Source organism: Anticarsia gemmatalis, chromosome 1 (genome assembly GCF_050436995.1).
Source record: "Anticarsia gemmatalis isolate Benzon Research Colony breed Stoneville strain chromosome 1, ilAntGemm2 primary, whole genome shotgun sequence".
In the NCBI taxonomy this organism is placed as follows: domain Eukaryota; kingdom Metazoa; phylum Arthropoda; class Insecta; order Lepidoptera; family Erebidae; genus Anticarsia; species Anticarsia gemmatalis.
Window position 1 is genome coordinate 9,658,884 of NC_134745.1, and position 15,936 is coordinate 9,674,819.

Sequence of the window (15,936 nt, forward strand, 5' to 3'; positions counted from 1 at the left end):
ATCTGGCTGAAATCTGTCATGCAGGTAGATGGTATGACGTAGGCATCCGCTAAGAAAGGATTTTTATCAATTCTCCAAGGGGTTAAAATAGGGATAAAAGTTTGTATGAAAATTCTGTCCTAAGTCACAATCCACCTTAACAATATAAGCCATGTTCACTGGACTATTGTCTATCCCAAAATTACATACATACATCACAACTCACACACCCAATGTTCACCAACATTGAGGATACATGAGAAAGGCTTTAGAATATTGCTCCTACAGCTTCACCACCTTACAAACAAAGCATAGAGAGCTTTTGAAACTATGATATACAGTTATGGCTTACGTTACCTATGAGCCAATATATATCAATATTGTTTAAACCTAATACATTACTCGAACAAAAGACCACGAGTTCATTTCACAAAACACAATAGAAACATATTGATTTCATGGTACAATTAGCATGTCATAATCCCAATTAACGACCGACTGATCGTTTGTAATGTTGCGAGATCGACATCATGAAACAACAATTGTTTAAATTGCAACAGGTCTGAGCCAGTACTGGGGCAGATGGACGCAATCAATAAAGTAGGGCTCATAATAAAGACTGAAAGACAATACACCATTACGATTAACGACCAAGGACATAAAACCATCACGAAACGAAAAAATTAAACATAAAAACATGTTTTTCAAACTATGTCGTTTCATTAACAGAGCACCATTTTATTCATTTATGATTCATGCATATCAAGCTAACAGTTTTTATAAAATCCGTTTCCATTAGCGATACATAAAAAAGTCATGCGAAACAGACCAACAACAAATGAGCCGCGTACCTGAATGCGGAAGAAAGTCGATTAAAATTGTATAAATAGGAAATGGCGGACAATTTTATATTCCACGAAAATTATTTTCTGTTTATTTCAAACAGCATTCCCATCATGTATTTCATTTATATTCTTACAGTATATGTAGCAACGTAGAGTTTGTAGTTACAACGCAAAAAGTTATTTTCACGATTTTTATTTGCGCATCCGAATATTCAGCTGTTATTGATACTTAATTTCATTGCCACGTCCAAGCAATGCGATAAGAAAGACAAAACATGTCCCTACTTAGTGTTATCGGATACAAATGGCATAAAAGTTCAACGGACAAAGAGAACCAAAGCTAATTCTAAATAATGATAAAGCAATGTGCACACGAAGAATAAGTGGGTCATACTCATAATAATATAATGAAAGATGAACACTCGTAAATCAGAGCGCGTGGATAGTACTGGATAGTAACACGAATATCATTTTGTAGAACTGGGTTCCGATACGGACACGCAGTACAGAATGAGTAATGGGTATCGATAAACGTCTGCGAGTGAGTTACAAAGCGCGGTAATGGTGATTTGACACAGATGCAGCCGACACGTAATTTTGGTTTCAGTAAAGTTTGCGAACCAAAAATAGAAATCTTTTTTGTTAAACGTATTGTTGGCAGCCAATGTCGCAGTTTTGAAACAATACCGTCTAAAATAGCAGCACTTATGACGAGCGAATATACCGAAACAGAACGTATTTTACAAAAGAAAGTTTTGTGCGATCGTTAACGTGCTCCCACATTGAATTTGCATTTTAATACAACCATTTCCGAATAACCGAAAGCTATAATAGCATATCGTTGTGTAAGAAACATTAATGTATATTTTATTACACAGAAGTAACTTAACTCCTATGCAGAAAATAGGGAAAGTCTAGTGGCGATAGTTAGTCAATATCTTTACGGAAGCGCATGATACGGACAAATAGGAAACGAAGGGACAAAATACTGAATTTCTAAAATTCTATCTGAAATACTGAGTCGTATTGATCGATTTTTATCACCGTAATAATTTGTAAAGATCGAAACATCAAAAGAAGAACTTGTTTCTGTATCGTATAAACACTTTAACAATAATGTGTGTTGAGTAATTCAACGTAATACATAAAACGTTCGGTTGAAAGTGAGAGATCATTTTTATGTTTGCGCGCAAAAACAGTTTATTACAGCCTTACAAAACCCTCGCCATCCAAAAGCTTATACTGTCAGATTGTCGGGTATAAACATCCACGGAAATGAAGTTCCATTTACGTCAGATACTTTTTGATAACGTGGAGTTGAGCGAAAATTGATTTACAAAATAATTTCAGCAAGTGATTTATTATAGAGGCACAAAAATGAGTCGTTGAAAACATGTTGACTACATTTTTTTTTTTGTTTTTTAAAAGAGACTTATACAATATTTTTTCATGCTCCATAATTTTGTGTATGAACTAACTTGTAGGTACAATCAACACACCCATCAATTATAAATGTTAAACTACAAACTCTTTACATTAAAATGTAACTAAAAGTTTTAAAGAATGTATCAGTAAGACTGCTGGTATTTAGTCATACCTGTGCCCTTTCCTGTGCTGAGGGGCGGCGTTGGTGCCGCCCGTGTTCTGCTGCCTTTCTCCCTCCGTCATCTTGCTCGAGTACTCCGCGTCTCACCGCACGCCCATACCAGTCTTCAATACGATGCACCTCCACCTAAGGACAAAACAATCAACATCAGTGAAACTCTACACAAAGATAACTGTTCTATTGAAATCGTGTTTGCAAGTTGTTTGTTACTGTTATACCTTTTATCGCCTTTATATAATCATGACCGTAAGAAACAGTAAGAATTTCCGTCCCGGAAAACCAACATCTAGGAGCATGCAAAGCGGACGGACAGGTGGAAGAAGAGGCTATAATTAGCTCTGTCATAACACGCCTACGTTACGTGTATATGTGTTTCTACTGTTATGTATTGCTACAAATTGCAGGGTTTATTTTCTGTCGCTCTTTAAGAACAGACATGTCCATCTGGACTGTTATCGTTGTAGCATTGTTGGATTATTTCCAGCTTCACTTCAAATTAGTACTTGTACAATGCAGCAGTTTCAATAATGTTTTAGAACAAACGTATTGATTAAGCGATTTCGCAAATGAATTTCCATAAATCTAAAAAGGCTATGCCGTCGTGACACGACAAGGTTACGCTGGCGCCTCCGAACGAGCGCAGCCTTCGCTAATGGTTATTTGACTAAGGGAGCCACGTTAGTTATTATACCAATAAGTAATAGGTACTGTTATGTTTCTGCGTTCATTATGACCCAGTTACGCAAAAACAATACCGTAAGTGCTTTTTTATTTAAATGTTGGGCTTTGTCAAAAGCATTTGTATTTTTTCGTTGCACCCTTTGATCTACGAGGTAGAAACGATTGGGTTGATATCGCCTGGCCTCCACGTTCCGACAAAGGCTTGGTTCAGCCGCTTTTACGATAAGCTCAGATGCATCGGAGCGGTGGACAAAATGTTGAAAATGCTTTGTTTACTTCTCATAAAAAAATCTATAAGTAGTTTGCAAAAATATTTTAAATTTAAATGCGATATCACCGTTCATATAAGTGACGAATAATTACTTAAGTGGTAAACACGCGACTATTTATAGTGAGTGCATTCTGTGGTTTAACAAACGCGCAAAAGAATAGTCATTCTTTTATCAGAATTTCCAAATATGGCCACATAAAGCCGCGTTGGGTTGTCTGGTTATTATTGGGACGATTTATTCCGTTCACAGTGACCCCCAGCGTCGAGCGAAACATATGGTTTCAGTACGATAACTTGTCTTCGCGATTAACGAATGAGTTGTTTACTTATTGCACAGGTGGCATGGCAATTACGTAGATTTAACAAAAATATTTAAGATAAAATCCTTGTTCTATAACAAATCGAGGTAAAGTTAGGAAATATTTGCAAGTAGAAGGCGAACTAGTTATTGCAGCCAGCAGTGGCGTGACTCGCAGGTTTTTTGAAAAAAAAAAAAAGAGATTTTACTACACTTCTACAAACATCATTTATGTATGTAATACAAACACGTAGAGCTTAATCTCTTTCAAGTAAAGCCGGCTTTTCACTGCGAGTCGTCGGAATATACTCGAGTTAAGTCAGTTTAACTCGCGGACGTAACCTTTGTAGTTTTATTAACCGGCGACGTCCGACGAGCATAAACAAAGTTAATTTTGCTGGTAAAATAGAGTCTGGAGCTGGACAAAGTAAGCTTGGGGGCAGTGGCAATGTAGAGCAAACTTTAGATATAGCACTGTAGAGTTGTAAAATAATAGCACAGACCAATTGGTTGATGTCTATTGATAGAGACTAGTTGACAACGTGTATCTTCCACACTGTCTTAAATTGAATGATCATGTTACTAGTAGGGGGCTGCCAAGGGACGCTACTGTGATTCATCGCCAGATTGCAAATAACAAAGAGGAAATGAGCAGGTTATGTCCTTTTTATGACATCCGAGTTCACCGCATAAACAAACCGTACGACAGTATAGCTGTGATAGCACGAATTAAGCCAATAAGAACCGTTCACATTTTCTCAGAACATGTATTCCAATTCTTTGATTGCGGTCAAACGACGATAAAACATAGAACCCCGTGCTAGCAATAGATATGTCTAACGGGAAATATACGCGGTCATTACTTTGTAAGCAAAAACACCGTATCTAACCTTACTGCAAATATTTATGGCAGATTCGCAATGAATCATGACTTAAAATGTAATAAAACTTAACGCAAGTACATTCTAAGAACTAATCATATCAAAAGCAAAAGAAATCCTTAAACAAGATTTGGCAAAACAATGAATGAATTGTCATCATTAGCTATTATTAAGTATAGAGCGCAGCAAGCACAATTTTAAATATAGCTTCTGGTGTGTAGGTGACGTGGCCAGATGACGTACACGAAGTTCATTCACGCAACTACGGTAATTATAATAAGGCCAACACATTATAACATAACATAGCAACGAACAAACACGAATATACCTGAATCTCAATAGACTACGAAATAAATAATTCAATAACTCCCAAAATTGTGCAATATGGTGCAAAATTGTAAGCCGGGATTCTATTTGAATAGATTTGGAGGCTTACACGATTTAATTTTGGCAGTGACGCGTTGCGGCTCCATAATTAAGTTTCAACTAGTGGTTTTATATATTGCCTGGATTTAGGTCAGCTCAGCAGCTTGATTAAATCGGTTTATAGCGTGCTACCGGAGCTCATTTTGTCAAATAGGTTGACAAAAACAAGGTGATTATTCTAACCTAAATTAAAACATCTATTGCGAACGTTTCGCAAAATTACCCTGTTAGTCCTAAGGTCTATTATAGACTGTATAATACGGTGTATAAAATGACGCGTTTTACCGTGGGTGAGGTGGTGGGAACTACGCAGTACAACAAAACTACCCTTAAAGGAATACGCACATCTTTTGATGCCACAATCATACATTTTGGTAAACATGTCGTTTACTCGCTGACCTCATTTGATGGACTCCGTAGTTCACTTATCCGTCGAACCGAGTTTCTTGGTCTTCTCATACTCATTTTATTTGAAACGTAGTCGAATTTCAATATTATTTACTATTAGCTCAGCTCATCTTTACGAGATTATCGCGAATATAATCCATGACACATTCTATAAAGATATAGCAGCTTCTACCTTGCTAGAATTATAAAAAAAATACTGTTATTTTCGGTAATATAAATACCCCTTAAACCAACTTAACCTCTTTAATATGTTAATGTTACTTATAATGATGTTATTTAACTTCAGTTAGTAATATTTTTGCGCGTATAACGGCAGTGTGCACAAGAATGAGCGCTCCCACGGTTAGTGTTACGACGTTATAACTGTCCACTAAGCATGGCAGGTGGAATCGCACAATGTAACATTACTAGTTCACAGCACAAATATCACAATAACCACATAGATTCTATGTATAATTCTTGGAACATACGGCTTCGTGTAACGGTCTTATCATGATAATTATACTTTTAGTGTTCAAAGCACGGTAGTTTTCTTTAGTATAGACTGCTATAGTGAATTTTGTGTCCCCTATAAGTCATCTTCTAGTATTTACTATAGCGAGCTTGGAAAAGATAAAAATGTTATTATAATGAGCGCTCTATCTACTCCAACAAATGACGAACTTATTTTACAATCTAAAACAACAGACATATTTTGATACTTACAAATCAATTTGGGATTTTACCGGCTTAATCTAGAACAAGAGACTTGGAAGAAGTAAACCTTGCAATATAATAGTGACAACAGATGCTTCACGTCCCCGTTCACCGTATGGCATTTACTGAATACTTGGAACGGCGACGCTGGTGTCACTCGCGAATACTGCCGCACTTTACTTGTCAAGCCTTCATGTTAAACTCCACTGAATGATTCAGTCAAGCTCTACATAACAAGTGTCACTGTCAGTCCACCATTAGTCTTCATTATTATTCATATTGTGTTATCATCATATACAATTTAACTACTTGCAAAAAATACTAAAGAGCTTTATCGAGGTGTTTGCCCATTGTTCTCAGAACAGTTACTTCTGAATTACATATTTATGCTGCATATATGATGTTACCATTGAAGGTCAGGGTTATAGTGCATTGAATGACTTAGATACTCCGTGGAATCGACAAAACATCCTGACTCGTAGTGTGGGCGCATACCTGCATTGTTATGTAACAATTTTGCAGAGTAGGACGGATGCCAAAATTTCACTCCGCGCCAACTGCTACCCGTCTATAGGGAGAATGTTCCACTGCGGGACCGAGACCGCAATATAAACTATTTTTTTGATACTAACATAATATCTAACTACCGCTGCGTGTCCGCTAAACATCAAACTAAGTATTACGTAACTGCACACTTTTCCGCTTTCTACGCAAATTAGCCGAGCAAAATTTAACATAATAAATATAATTTAGACTATATCTTATATAACAGTAGCTATGTTGTAGTAGTTGATGCCTTGATTAAAACAAATAACAAATTACATAAGTTAAATTATATATTCGCAACCAAAATATTCAAATATCATGACGTAAATGAATATCATGCAAAAGAATTTCAATATCATATAACTAAATTCATTAAACATTATAGTGCACAGCTGTATGCGTCAACATTGTCATTTGAAAGCTGCCACACCTGCCATAGCCAAAACGTATTTAAGAATGTGCTGCGAGTGGACTAGAAAGTGATGTCAGTAAGTTGATATTTTCATACATAAATACATTACTTGTCTTAAACGTTTCAGTAACTGACGCAGTTGTGTGATTATAAATGTAATACACGTGAGGCAAGATTTCTATTACTTAGAATCTTTCTTAGAACTGTAAATAATAGCAGAATGTCCATTAGATAACTAATACAATAATGCTGAGCCTTTTGTGTACGTGTTTAAACTGTATCATTGTGAGAGATGAAGGCGAAGGCTGCTCTTTTGAACAGACTCGTGCAACGTTCACAATGCTACACTGAATATGAATAGTCTTCATCTTTATTCCCTTGTATCACATATGGTAATGATAGAGCGACAACGCAGCGTTTGATTTTTCTAGAGAAGAAGCTGTAAGCCTACTCCCATGACTTATTTTAAGACCATATTATTGTAAACTAGCTGACCTGCACCACTTCGCTTGCGTCACATAAGAGAGAATGGGTCGTAACGTTTTTGTAACATTTTTGACTGGTACTCTGCTCCTATTGGTCGTAGCGTGATGATATATAGCCTATAGCCTTCCTCGATAAATGGGCTATCTAACACTGAAATAATTTTTCAAATCGGACCCGTGGTTCCTGAGATTAGCGCGTTCAAACAAACAAACTCTTTAGCTTTATAATATTAGTAATTAGTATTAGTATAGATAGTATAGATTTCAAATTGCCACCAGAAGTAAACGGCAAGTAATAAATTTTAACTCTAATTGAATTATTTATGAAACCGAATACAAGAATAAATTATTACTCAGTTTTTTAATTACAATTATAACTGTTGCATTGATTAATATTCCAATTTATTAATTGCTAATTGACATTTTGCATGAGTCTGTTTTAATCAATTTGAATTTATTAAATGGCAGATGTAGGCGTCGCGTCGCTTTTTGAAGTCACAGCTATTACGTGAGCTAAAAATGGAATTGTACTATTAATACATCGAAAGCTAAACCTCAACTGAATCTGCAACAATGTAAAGCGAAGATAAGAGTTAAGTCTGTAATTTGCCTCAAAGGATGTAGAGATATTATCAAGGGAACCTGATTTATCTACGTAGCTCAGCAAATCGAGATGTCTTATCATAATCTCAGTCTCATTTTCTTGTCTCGTTAGTCGCACAATTATTTTTATATTTTTTCTTACATGCTGTCGTTATTAAGATATATTATGAGAATAAAATAGAAAGTTTGTTGGCTAAAAAAGGTGTATTATTAGTATGTAAATGCGTTTGTATTTGACGAACAACCTCTTAAGAAATTATATCCTAAAAACGTGGGTGTAATCGCTAAAGTAAATCGTTTCGGATTAGTATATGCAAAGTTTCGGAGAGTCAATAACGAGTATATTTATGAAATAAGCTATTGTTTATGCCATATAGACACGTGTTAGTTGTTTTCTCAATTTCGTTTGTGAATGTAAAAAACTGTGTCATTTCACCTGGAAAAGACTTAAAAGGAAAACATTGATGACTTAAAATAAGATTTTAAAGGCTTTTATGAGTAAAAGTTTAGGCTTGTTTTCGTTTTCGTAGACTCCTCAAAACCTCGATGAGTCATTAATTTTCTCCGCACTCAGATAACCAAACTTAATCATGTGATTCACCGAAACTGTTAGCATTTGTAAACAAACAATCTACGCCTTCAGATATTTTCACAGAGAGAGGGGAGGAGGGGTTATGTGAAAGTGAGTGTGCGCTCAAGGTTAATACGCTCGTCTCTGTGTCATGCCCATAGGTTACGGTCGATACAATGGCATTCTGCCGAAGCGGCTAGAACAAACTCACTATCAATGGAGGGTAGCTAGTGTAGCTACGCACTACGGCTTGCCTGACCCAAAACCGTTCAGCGTCTACTGATATCGATTCTTATATTAAAAATGTTAGTGAAAGTCTCACAAGGCGCTCAAACTATTCGCAAAGTGGGTAATAGATTTTATCGGGCATAAAGTAGCACAATGACTATTAATGATGGCGTTACGTTAAATGCGCCAAAAGCCGTTGAATAAGTTAATAGTTAGTAGGCTTTTGTATAATGAATTCAGTCATTAAGCAAAGTGTATGATAGCCGTATGTTGCGTGTATCAAGTCCGCAAGGTATTAGAATATGGAACGTATTGTATGAACGATGATTGCATGTCGTAGGCGTTGTATATTTACCTAGATGACAATGTTACTATAGCACAGAGAATGAGTTTGCTATTAATGTCGAGCGAACACAGCCGAGTACCGGGTACATGTTCCGAATAGTCTACTCTGTGTAAGGTTATAGTGCAGTTGAAATAGAGAGTTCAATCTAGTCCAGGAAAACTTTTGTTATTCTGTGCATGCATGAGTTCAATACGAACCTGATCCTATGTACTATGTATACTTCCTCTGTCGTGTAGATTAGTTAGTACACATTGAGAAAGCCAAAATACACACTAATATCCGCTTAGATCATAATTAAGATAACCTACTGTAAATTAACGTTGATGTACAAACAAAGCTATTACACTTCCGCCGATGTATAAATACTGACACGCAAGTTAATGCTCCATGAAAATTGCAAAATGTCACCAATTGACATTATTTTTTAGATATTTCCAATTACAGAAAAACGTTTTTTTATCGTTACTTTAATTGTTGCTACGGATATTACATTTCTGTTTGTTCAGCGAAACCGTATAAATTGATTGGAGTTTAAATACTGTATAAACCGTGAAAGTATCACTTTCAGCATTAATGAAACAAAAATATTGTTCTGCTTTCATAGTTCCAAACGGGACCGGAACTGTCGTTCATGTATGTTCAAATAAAATTACTTTCATTATAGATATATAGATTTCAGATATTATTTATTAGAGGCCGCCCGCAACTTCGGCCACGTGGAAACCCTTCCCGTGTAAATCCCGATCCCTCGGGAATTCCAGGATAAAAAGTAGCCTATATGTGTTGTATCTAGGTCTTCAGCTATCTATATACCAAATTTCATCGTAATCGGTTCAGTAGTATTTGCGTGAAAGAGTAACAAACATCCATACATACATTCTCACAAACTTTCGCATTTATAATATTAGTAGAATTGTTAGTCATATAGCGTTGTATGTAATGTGTGTCTATTGTGCATAGTGAGGTCCGTGTTGGCGCGTGCTCGGCCTTTGGGCAGGCTGCGACCCGCGTCACTGAGGGAAAGGCTTCCGAGGCCATACGGCGTGGGCGCCGACGCTGCCCGATCAGGATCGATCTAAATGTCACAGCCTTTGTCGGTACTAATTCCAAACTTAAATTCAAATTAACTATTGCTATTTTTAATAAGGCTGGTATTTCTACACTGATCAATCAAAAGATAATTATGCTGGCAGGTTTCTTTTTCTTTTGTTGGGTTAACCTTGTTATTTATTCGGTCACCCAAAAGCCCTTGACTTGCCTGATCCAGAAGGCCCTTGACACGTCTGATAACAATAGAACTTATGCAGTATCCTTTGGAGTAAAAGAGCTCTTAATACGTGTTTCCCACGGTCAAGAATAGCCAATCGACGACGGTTTCAGCAAATGCAAAATTTGTAATGCAAAGGAACCTAATACGGCTAGACTAGATTGACAATAGCTCAATCAAAATATGATATGTAGTATTGACATATAAAAAAACAAGCTCATAAAAAACCTATAAAATTACAAAGTCCGGTTACATTTGTCTCGTGGTGATTATTATAATATTATTTCACAATCACTGACGCTTGGTAACATGAGACTATTTGAATATTCAGCCGGTATACTCGACATGCTCTTAAATAATTATGAACAACCGAATGAAGGTCAAAAACTATAGCATTGATTCTGTTGCCACACAAATTCAATGTTTGTTTGTTGACCGAGGTTCCTATTATTAAGGCTGTTAGAATCCATACTAATATTATAAATGCGAAAGTAACTCTGTCTGTCTGTCTGTCTGTCTGTCTGTCTGCTACTCAATCACGCCTAAACTACTGAACCAATTCGCATGAAATTTGGTATGGAGATATTTTGATACCCGAGAAAGGACATAGGCTATATATCATCACGCTACGACCAAAAGGAGCAGAGTACCAGTAATTAATGTTACAAAAACGGGAAAAATTTCACCCATTCTCTCTTACTGGACGCAAGCGAAGTTGCGCGGGTCAGCTAGTTCTAAATATATGACATCGGTATTAAGTTTTATATGAGGTACTAAGGTTGCTTTGGTTGCGTCTTCGTCTGCGTGGTTAAGTGACAGGATTTCCATGCAAACATTCACCCCCTTTTCTTACAGTTTTTAGCCCTTTTTGGCAATAAAAAGTGTTCAGGTCTATCTCTGTACGGGTCTGTATCAGATTTTATTAAAATCAGTTCAGTTGTTTAGAAGCGAAAGCCTAACAGACAGACAGACAGAGTTGCTATTGCATTTATAATATTAGTAGGGGTTAATAATGAACCGTTACATTGCCTATACAACGTTATTTTTCCATGAAATAAATGCCGATAATAGAACAGCGTCTGATATTTTTATCTATATTTTTTACGGTATTAGGAAATAAGAAGAATTCTTCTGGGTCGTTATCCTTATTGTTGATGCCGGTAAACATTCTAGATAATTTGGTCGGGAAAAGGTGCGTTCAGTAACAGAAAATTTTCATAACAATGATCAATATTATATTCCTGTCTAGAACGGGAGAGGCAGTAATAATCTATACTTATATTATATATAATAAGTGGTATATTATAACCGTATGCAATTTGAAAGAAACTAGTAAAAATATTAGCAAGTGAGTAAAAATCAATTCACTGCACTTCACATCTTATTACAAGATGCATGTAACGTTTATTTTGTATAAGGTGATGAAACTACTAATCCAATAATAATACTTCACACGCAATTCGTAAGTTAAATCTATCCTCTTTATAAATTAAACTAAAGTGAGGCCCTTATTAAAATTAAACTACTTACGTATTACCTAAATATCTTCTAATAACTGGTTAATTGGAAGTTCTAAACGAAGGAAGTAAATAAATCTATTTATAGTAACAATAAAGATAGTATAGATCTGCTAATAGCCGTTTCGTGTTATTCGTGTCTACGGAACATATAAATAGTTGCATGTGAAGAGAAATTAGGAGGCTGCGGTTCATATGAGGAGGTTGAATGCAGTGGCAATGAACGATCGCCAGTCAACTGCAAGACCGGTTTGATGGCGAGCAGACGAACCAATGTTTAATGATGACTCACTTGCCGATGCAGACGCTACATCTTCTGGTTACGTTTATTCCCAACAATGAAAAAAACCACTCACAACTGATTCACGAATTCTTTCTTTTTTGTTGAACAGATAACATAGGCTGTATTGATAACCTCAATGTAACGTCACTCGTAAATTCCCGACATTAGAACACACTTAAGCAGAAAAATAAATCGGAATATTTGCTTGCTGCCAGAACCTCAGTCTATGAAAGTGGTGTACCGACTAGTGATTACCACTTCCACGATATTCACTGCGTCATTTGAGTTGAATGTATGAATTTAATTGTGTTCGTGAAACAAAGCTCACAATAAATAAGCAATCTAAACAACAATATGTATTTGTATGAAATTTTAAGCAAACAGCCTCTTAAAACATTATGTTGTGTATCTGTTTAATGTCTTTCAGTTATTGTCCCAAGAATGAATGGGGTTGCAGACTTGAGGCTGATTAGATGCGCAAACATCAAAAGTAAATACAACTCAAATACACATTGTTGTCTGCGATTCTTTTTATTCTGATTATGTCTACAATACTAAAATTAATACTTGCTCTAATCAACCCAAATATGCCTGAATATAAGTTTTTGCACGGACTCAGCGGTATCAACCGTTCAATTTCGGGGGATCTAAAGAAACGACACAAAAATCATTATGCTTTGTCCAGAGAAGCGTTATAAATATGTAGAGAAATTCATGAGTACTTATCTTTTATATTAATTAGCGAAAGATAATAACCTCAACAGACAGGACAAAAGAGTAAAAATAATTAAACAACAAAGAAAGTACAAAAAAGATTGTACACGAGCATATTGTTCTCGGTTCTAAATAAACTTTTTACAGGCTTAGTTTAATTATCATAAAAGAGAGTAACACAATTTTATGATGTTTACGGTCTTGATAGAAACCTTTTAATATAATCCTCTATGCAAATAGGGCGGACCTAAAATGTTAATTAATTGTAAAATGGCGAACATTTTACGTTTTTGCTTTTACTCTAGCCGGATATAATGTGTTGCGCAACAAGAGAACTAAAGAACTTGATGTACGACGGAACAAGTTTCCTAAAAGACTTGTTTTGATGTTTAATAGGTGTCAGTTTACTACAAAGCGATTGATAACAAAACCGACACAAAGGGAAAATGAAAGCAAATCATGAAGGATATTGACTTCCCGTACAGGCCACGTACATTCTTGTAGTAACGCTGATTAACTGTTATTTCTTCAAGAATATGAAGAAGATATCAGTTTTAATAAAAGTGTAAGTGTTCCGAGAGTGCAGCTATTAGTGGCGAGGGGCGTGATTACAGAATATATCCCTAGGTGTAACGTGAAGCCTCCGAGTGCTCATGTTTGCACACCTCTCACACGTTAATGCATCCTGGATGTGTGATGGAAAACAGCTCCCTCGATAACATGGATGAAATGTTACTTTCATTCCTTTTAAAAGTTTCTCATGTTCGATAACAGCTCTGTAAACTAAGTTAGTTCAATAGTTAATACTTCGGCGAGAGCGTTGAGTGAGATTGATGTGTTTTCTAACTAAATATGAACATTCGATATGTAATTGCTCGAATTCGATATTTGGAGTGCCTCCGAGCACAAATATAAAAGCAAAAAGTTATAAATATCAGACAAACATACCTTCACTACTTTTGTTTTATGACGGTCGTTGCAGGCATTCCCAATCTGAAAAGAAAAAGAGTTGTATGTTAAAAAATGTAGGGAGGTAAGTTACACGTTCCCCCGTATAAGGCTTGGTACGCAATATGCTAGTCACCGCATTGTCATTGCGAGGCTCCATGCGTGTGTACCGAGGGCTATAGAAACGCTGCACGTAGAAAAGAAAAAAAAGGAAGAAGAAGCATATTTATGCCTGTATGTGAACTATGTGGACCTTCATAGAGTCAGCCCAAGCTAGTTAGATGACATCAAAGATAAAATTATTATGTCGGTATTTACAAAAAATCTTGCATAATTAGCAACAAGTAATTAATACCATTATGTGACTAATTTTTCTAAACCAATTGGTTAAAAATAACGGTATAATTTCGACATAAAAATAGTCACCGATAAAATCCAATAAAAAGTAACGGGTTTTTCGTTAGTACCACTTTATCAGTAACAATTTGAGCAAATATTATTAGCACGTTATCTTGAAGTAATACAATAATTTATTACGAAAGTTTTAAAAGTATATTCTAGAACTTTCAGCTACTCACTTGAGGCTGATAAGTTGCAAGAAGATTAACTACAGAGCGCATAAAAGTGGTTCTTGTGTTCAAGGAGTGTTGTAAAACCATTTAGTAAAGTATTTCGCTTAAGATGTAAATATTAATCTTCAACTTCAGAATGACCAAAGTCGTGAGAATCTCAAGTGCTTTGGTTCAAGAGGCCGCAAAGATTTCTCATTAATCACGAACTATTGAACGAAAAAGTTTGTATTTTATTGAACGAAAGATAAACGATTAGGTTTGCAAGGTTTAACACGTCAGATTTTGGACTAATGAACGTCACAACTTATTCATATAAGACACTTATTTAATCAAGTGTGTACTCAACTGCACGTGTTTCTTCGGCATTGTCACAAAAGAGGAACAGGTCACAAGAGTTTAAGAGCCAACAAACAAGAGATAAGAGGAAGTTGTTAAAACATTTTAAAAATACTTATCATTATAGCGTTAGGAATTACCTAAAGTAAAGCACCCGTTTCGTGCCTCAAAACTTATCATAGAACAAACGAAAAGGAATGAGAGTAAACAGCGTGACAGTAGTAGGTATGGTAAACTTTATAAAATTATATGTGCCACATAAGTACTTGTTTCTTATCAGTATCACACTTCCCCGTTCACGTGCAATGATAAATGCAATAAATCTCAAAGAGGATGTTGCTCCCGTAGTCGCTTGATTTATTAAAATTATTATTGTTACTGAAATTGTAGAAAAAGTCAATGATATGCAGAATCAAATTGTTCGCAATGTTAATGATTTTCAAAATGAATTACTAAAGAAAAATGCATTACATTTACAGCAAACGTTCGCTGTGATTACCTGACATTTATGAAATACATTTAATAAACATTTAAACAGTTTTTTAAATATATATTAATCGGTTTACTGGAAACAAATAGTAAATAAGCACTCAATTTAAGACCAAAATCAAATTGATTTAAAACACACTGAACTGTAAACAACTAACCTTTTCCTACACAAAATCTGGGACCCAACAGCGTGTAACGTGCAAACCGATGTAGAGTGGTAGAGGTGAAATGCAATGCGATGTGTTATGTGATAATAGAACGAAACAAAATACAGACTCGTGACAACGTGCCCCACTTGTGGAAAACATTGTTATTTGATATTTTTGTGCCGTCGTGTCGCGTCTACCGCGTAGATTAGGACAATGGGTTTAAAACAATGTAGAATAGAACAATATTAAAACAGCTATATAGTGGCACAAAATGAGATTAAATTATAGTACGAAATAGTTAAATATTTATTCTAAACTAGCTGACACAGCGACCTTCGTAGCGCCTAACAGTGGACTCTGAATTTTAAAAAAATATCTC

At 35.7% G+C, this 15,936-nt stretch overlaps 1 protein-coding gene across 1 annotated transcript in view; it reads right to left on the reverse strand.

The window, feature by feature from the left end:
• Positions 1–15,936, reverse strand: part of Oatp30B (Organic anion transporting polypeptide 30B) — a 44,723-nt gene that overhangs the window by 16,944 nt on the left and 11,843 nt on the right. Inside the window, exons 2-3 of the mRNA XM_076118088.1 lie at positions 14,012–14,056; positions 2,422–2,556 (exon numbers count right to left, since the gene is read on the reverse strand). Of these exons, the coding sequence (XP_075974203.1) occupies positions 2,422–2,492 (71 nt within the window). The 5' untranslated portion in view covers positions 2,493–2,556; positions 14,012–14,056. The remainder of the gene's footprint in view (positions 1–2,421; positions 2,557–14,011; positions 14,057–15,936) is intronic.